At 32.8% G+C, this 6,000-nt stretch overlaps 1 protein-coding gene across 2 annotated transcripts; it reads right to left on the reverse strand.

Moving 5' to 3' along the window:
• Positions 1-1,776: 1,776 nt before the first annotated feature.
• LOC133311515 (protein ROOT INITIATION DEFECTIVE 3-like) lies at positions 1,777-5,701 on the reverse strand. Of its 2 annotated transcripts, none has more exons than XM_061512572.1 (8): positions 5,429-5,701; positions 5,229-5,342; positions 4,548-4,681; positions 4,251-4,398; positions 3,822-4,003; positions 3,026-3,123; positions 2,278-2,519; positions 1,777-2,137 (listed from the first exon to the last, which is right to left on the reverse strand). In XM_061512572.1, the coding sequence occupies exons 1-8, from the start codon at positions 5,630-5,632 to the stop codon at positions 1,961-1,963; spliced, it is 1,299 nt and encodes a 432-aa protein (XP_061368556.1). In that variant the 5' UTR covers positions 5,633-5,701; the 3' UTR covers positions 1,777-1,960. The 2 variants fall into 2 exon arrangements, with proteins under 2 accessions (XP_061368556.1, XP_061368555.1); XM_061512571.1 differs by having other exon boundaries at positions 3,026-3,153; positions 5,429-5,700.
• Positions 5,702-6,000: the final 299 nt, after the last annotated feature.

A 6,000-nucleotide genomic window follows, 5' to 3' on the forward strand; every position in this document is an offset into this window, starting at 1 on the left:
TCTCATGTGTGTGAGATAAATATGTGGGGTCCATACTTTAAAAAAGAAAAAAAATAGAAAAAGTTGCTACAAAATTCAATGAGTGTATAATACGAAATAACTATCTCCAACGAAATGAGAAAAATATTTTTCTAAAATTAAATCTGGATTCGATTTATCTACTTCTATAAAACACTATTTGATGTAATTCTTTACACTTCGCGTAATAAAATTAACCGCTCAACTAAAATGTCTAATACATATGCAGCAACAAAAACATGACAATTTTTTTTATCGTGATGTTGAACTTGACATGATAAGTTGAAGATGGCTCATGGCAATAATTTCATTTGATTATATTTTTTATTGGCTTGGACATTTTTATACCTGCATGGCATTATATTTTGTTCACAAGATATGTTTAAGCTACTTGCATTTAATCTTTGTTTGGAAAACATTAGATGCTTAATCTTGTGCGTATGTATATGCTTATATGTATTAAATTCTTTCTTGTTACTTTACTACCGGGGCTTGTGTACAATTATGAGGGGAAAAAAATGCTACATAACAAAAGAGGTGAAAAAGTTTTCAGCCAAAGTAGGACTTTCAATCAATCAGAAGGTATAATCAAGAAACATAAATTTTAAAGCACTAGTAACCTGTTAAGTGAAGATATATAAATACTTTTTTATATCACATCTAACAGGAATATTTAAAAGTTTAAAACCCAAGTGTCCACAAGTACTAGTTTCCACCAAGCCAGCATGAGGGAAACTTGAAAATTAAACACGGTTAAAATTAATCAGATTAAAATGCTGTCGTCCGAGCATATAATTCACAACCAGATGATGGATTCATGACAAATCCGCAAGTGGTAAATCTGTCAGTCTATGACCACTTTATTTTCTTGTCAATAGGTAATACGTATGATAATGGTAGTTAAAATTCCGATTTAAATCTGCGATTTTACGATTTTACGATTTTTTTTAATCAAAACGATTTCATCAAAATTCCAAACGCTTTTACGTTTTTACCATTTTTTACGATTTTTTTTACGTTAGGATTTTACGTTTTACGATTTTTAATCCTCCTTCCAATTTTAGGTAGAATCCCAATTTTAACTACTATGCGTATGATGGATATTAATGAACTCTTTTAAAGTATCAATAAATAGGATGAAGTTTCTTTAAATACAACATTAAAAAAAGACAAGGGATTGGATATTATACAAAAAAAAATTCTACTTTAATTAATTCTCTCCGCAATGATAGATTATAATCTCAACCAACAATAAATGTTGGAGGGAATAAGAGTGACAATTTTCAATACAATCCGCACAAACATGATACAAAAAACTCATGTTTAAGTCAACCTCTTTTTAAATTTGTATATGTGTTTGCAAATACCAATCCCAAAAAATTCATGTCATATCGCACGTCAACCCATGAGTCTGAAATTAATTTCATCAATCTTTTTATAAGTTATTCATATTGTGTCGTGTCATAAATAAATTCTCCATGTCTTATCGTATCGTGTCATCTCGCATAATAAGTAAACATAATTTGAGATTGACAAGTTATTCTGTTTATATCGTGTCAACCCATAAAATAAGTGGGTTATATTCATTGACAAATATTTTAACCTGATTTTAAATTCATATTGTGTTTGAGTTGAGTGTATTGGTTTTGATGTGCACCTGAATTACCACGCCTAAGTGGAAGAGAGAAAGAGGCAAAAAGGATTTATCTGATCATGTAAATCTGTGCCGTTAGTTGAAATTGTAGCCTAACAATGTGGAGAAAAATATGCATAAAAACCCATAAAAGGGGGTAAAATTTAATATAGCAGCGGGAAAAAATAAATAAAATAAAAAGAACATTAAGAGTAAGCACGCCGAACTGGCGGAAGGAAACCTCGTGATGCTAGAGATATACAAATTCAACCTCCAAAATTAAATAGTTCCTGGCAAGGAAAACCTGTCTTATTTGTCATTTTCATCTAATGTTCTAGCTTGATCACCATCTACCACAACCTCTACACAAATTTGATGCAAGTTTGCGTACATTTTCTTCCATTGGTTAACCATTTGCATCGACCTTTGGTAATCATGTTTTAGTTTCTCCATCTCCATTTCAGAAGCAGCATGTGAACCTTGATGCTGAGAGATAGATTATAGAGGTAAGATCAAAATCAGGATTATGTAATAGTTACCCTTTCAAACATTTTTAAAAAAATAAAAATAAAATCAAGACTAAAAACTATAAATATTAAGACAAGAAATCATCAAGACACAAAAACCTGAAGTTCCTTAATGCAATTAGATATCACATGAGAACTGAGGTATGAAACATCCACGCATCTCCTGCCACCCCCAAGGCTGATAACAGTCTTTAGATCAGAGTCTTCATCTGTTGAGTTCGCATATTTTTCCAATGGAGGTAAATAAGCCCCATGCTTTCTTGAGGATGCTTGTACATTAGAAGATATACTATTACTTAAGTCAAATTCTTGTCTAACAACAATAACATTATTTACAGGTCCTGCAGCATCCAGAATAGATTAACATTAAATATAAAAAATGCATGCTTAAGCAGACTTAATATCAAAAACAAACATCATTCATAACACCTCGTGAAGGTGATCTAGTCATGAAACATGCAATCTCAGAGTAAACTACAACAATACCATCTATAAGCATGCAGGATAAGAATATAAAAAGACAATTGCAAGCATTTATATAATCATACAGAGCATATTGAGCTAAAAATATTGGCTATCCTCATCAAAGGAAAATAACATAGTGCAGCATAGTTAACAAATGTATATTAGTTGCTTTAACATATCAGTCAAGAATAGCCAGTTGTCACTAACAGGTTTTAATTTGGAAGCATGGATAAAGCAGAACTTTATTCCATAAAAAAAGATTATAATAAAGAGAAGAACATACAACTATTACTAAACATAGACATGCAATCAGAAAGCCAGTTCTGCAACAACAATACCAAAACGCAAGCGTGCCATATTTCACAAAGTTTATATACAATACCTTTAGCATGTTTAAACATGCGAACAATGTTATGATTTCTCACATCCCAAACACGAACCACTCCATCCTCTGACCCAGATATTAACAAACTCCCGCTCCTGCCATATGCTAAGCAAGTAACTGCCTGACTGTTACAATGAGTAAGATAATCAGTTAAATTACACTGCACAGCTTGAACCAAACTTTTTTTTTTGGGTAACAGACATGGCCAATAGCGATGTTACAAGCAAAATTATAAAGAATTTATATGTTTACGGACAAATAAAGCCTAGCTCATTTACTACATAAATTGTTATGATCAAAATATTCCAATAAACTTTAATTTGGATCTTGATGGGTGTGGGGGATATTTCAATATAATTCAAGCTTAATAAGTTAGAATCAGCTCTGGATAAAAAAAAAAACTAATAATTTCAACATAAACTATCTCAGATTCATCATCCGTTGTGAGCAGTGTGGGGACTAAATGTTCGCTTGAATTCATCATAGCAAAGAGTTATTATGGGTGAACCCTATACTCAGTTTAAGTTATCCACAAAAAACTGAATGCTCCAATCATGTTGCTCTTAAGAACTATACTATTGCTTGCAACTTCCATATATGTAACTAGGAGGGAGCATAAGACAGTCTACATTATCCAGATTCACAAAATATACACAAGGGAAAACAATCCAAAGAGAGAAAGACAGTCATTCCGGTCATAACTGATGCAAATTTGAAAAACTAAGATCATGAAGGGAGGACATCAACAGGCCAATACTTTCAAGATCTGAACAGTACAAGAAGAAAAGATAACCTGTCGCTATGCATCCAATAATTGTTAGTAGCAACGCTTTTAGTGTTAAGTGAAACGATAAATATTCTTCCATCACTACTGCCAGCATAAAAGACATGTTCAGAAGGATCCAATGCAATGGCATGAATTTTTGTAGGGAATACTATATTTCTCAGTAGTTTTCCCTTAGATAAGCTCCATACCTGAAAAAGGAGATAAATTAGAATCCAGATCAGTGAATTGGAAAACATACAAACAACAACGACCAAGTCCTTATACCACAAAATGGGTTTAGCTACAGTAAACGAAAAAACATGATATACATATGATAAATATATGTGTGTGTGTGGAGAGGATCACCTTACACCTTAATCCCTTGGTAAACATACTTCATTGCTTATCTATTTTGCTACGACAACACCGTCACCACACAAAAACAATAAAACAAACCTTACAGGTCCTATCCTCTGAAGCTGACACTATAATTGCATTGCACCCTCCATAACCAATCACAACATCAGTTACACACATGGTGTTCTCTGAAAAACTATGCTCACTTGGAGGATTGGCTTCCCCACATCTCAAACTATCAAATATCCTGAAATATTGAACCATGAAAAGCAGAGCAGCATATGCTGTAATAGTTAGCAATACTAGCGCCCAAGCAGTATATTATCCCAAAAGAAAAGGGAAAAAAAACACTGATACAGGAATAAAAAAAGGAGACATAAGATTAGCATCTAGTACATGAAGAGAGACCAAACTCGTATGCACCCATCTTCAGAACCAGATATCAGGTGTGAGTCATCTTCAGAAAATACCAGGCAAGTAACAGCCCTCAAATGACCCTTCCACTTCGTAAGCAATTTGCCAGTTTCAACCTTAAAAGTAATGCATGTAACTCAGTACAGTACAGTATACCAGTAAACAAAAACACAGAAACAAAAAAACCAACTATTCGATTGTGTTCTGGTTTTTTTGTTCTTAAAACTGTTTTGTAAGATAGTTATGGAAATGGTTGTTTTATATATTTTATTTTTTTTGAAAGTTAAAAACCAAAACCAAAAACAAAAACAACTAAGACATGTTCTCTACATTTGATTCTAAAAACAAAAAAAACAGTTATAGTTTTCAAAACATTTTTTTACAAAAACAGGCCTTACCAAACGAGTTTTTTAGTTTTTTTTTTCTAAAAACTAAAAAACTGTTTTTAAAAACAATAATCAAACAGAGCCAAGTTTCCACTTTCAATTCATAATTCTCCACAACCTAATTCCGGTTAAGTTTGGCAGCAAAAAAAAAACAAAAAAAAAAAAATCAGGCATTAGCTTTGCATAAAATCTTTACATGAAAAATTAACCCATCAATTATACAACCCCAATTCAAAAATGGATCCAAAACCAAATCCATCACCGAAGAAAAACTCACCTCCCACAAGTATATGTTACCAGACAAACCTCCACCAGCAAGATAGGTGCCAGGGTGATTAGCAGCAAGGGGCTTAATGGGTTCAGCAGGAAAACTCTTAACTTCAACTTGAGGCTGCACACCCATTATGCAATAACATTATTACTAATCATCTAATAAATAAGAAAAAAATAATTAAAATTTGGGAAGAATTAAAAGACCTTGGACCATGACCAGAAGAAAACAGAACCAGAGGATTCTGAAGGGTTTCGAATCTGAGAAGAAGCGAGGAAGCGACTACCCACAGAGACAAGGCCATGAGAAGGTGAAGAACACAATTTATAGCGAAGCTGCTCAGCACCTGTCTCAAGCTCCCAGCACCCTATTCCATCATCACCATGCGAAGATGCCACAATAACCTCCATCCTTAATTACCAGGTTCCAAACGATTAATCACTAACGTGAAGAAGTTTTAACCCTAATTATAAATTGCATACACTCCGCACATTACACAGAGGAATTAATTATTATAGAAAGAGAGTTCAGCACCGCATAGTGGAATAAGAAACAAACCTTAACCCAAGGGTTTTTAGGGTTTTAACTAGGGAAAAAAAGGACGGCTAGGGTTTTATTTTATTCTTTTTTTCCTTCTGTATATTTCATTGGATTAAGATTTACCAAAGGTGTATTGGATTAAGATTTTAAAAAATTATTTTGAGATAATTTTTTTTTTATAAATTGTAAAAGATTATCTAGGATTATAAGGACTATAAAAAAAGGTATGATATTGTAA

The sequence above is a fragment of the Gastrolobium bilobum genome, unplaced genomic scaffold, assembly GCF_033153095.1.
Source record: "Gastrolobium bilobum isolate Gb01-03AN ecotype WA unplaced genomic scaffold, APGP_CSIRO_Gbil_v1 utg1846, whole genome shotgun sequence".
Classification (NCBI taxonomy): Eukaryota; Viridiplantae; Streptophyta; class Magnoliopsida; order Fabales; family Fabaceae; genus Gastrolobium; species Gastrolobium bilobum.

Excerpts from the sequence above, each read along its gene's own strand:
- LOC133311515 (XM_061512571.1), bottom strand. The coding sequence starts at position 5,632 with ATGGAGGTTATTGTGGCATCTTCGCATGGTGATGATGGAATAGGGTGC. Across the intron at positions 3,154-3,821 it reads TATTGGATGCATAGCGACAG|TCAGGCAGTTACTTGCTTAG; the intron begins GTTATCTTTTCT and ends TCATTGTAACAG. Across the intron at positions 2,138-2,277 it reads ATTGCATTAAGGAACTTCAG|CATCAAGGTTCACATGCTGC; the intron begins GTTTTTGTGTCT and ends TCTATCTCTCAG.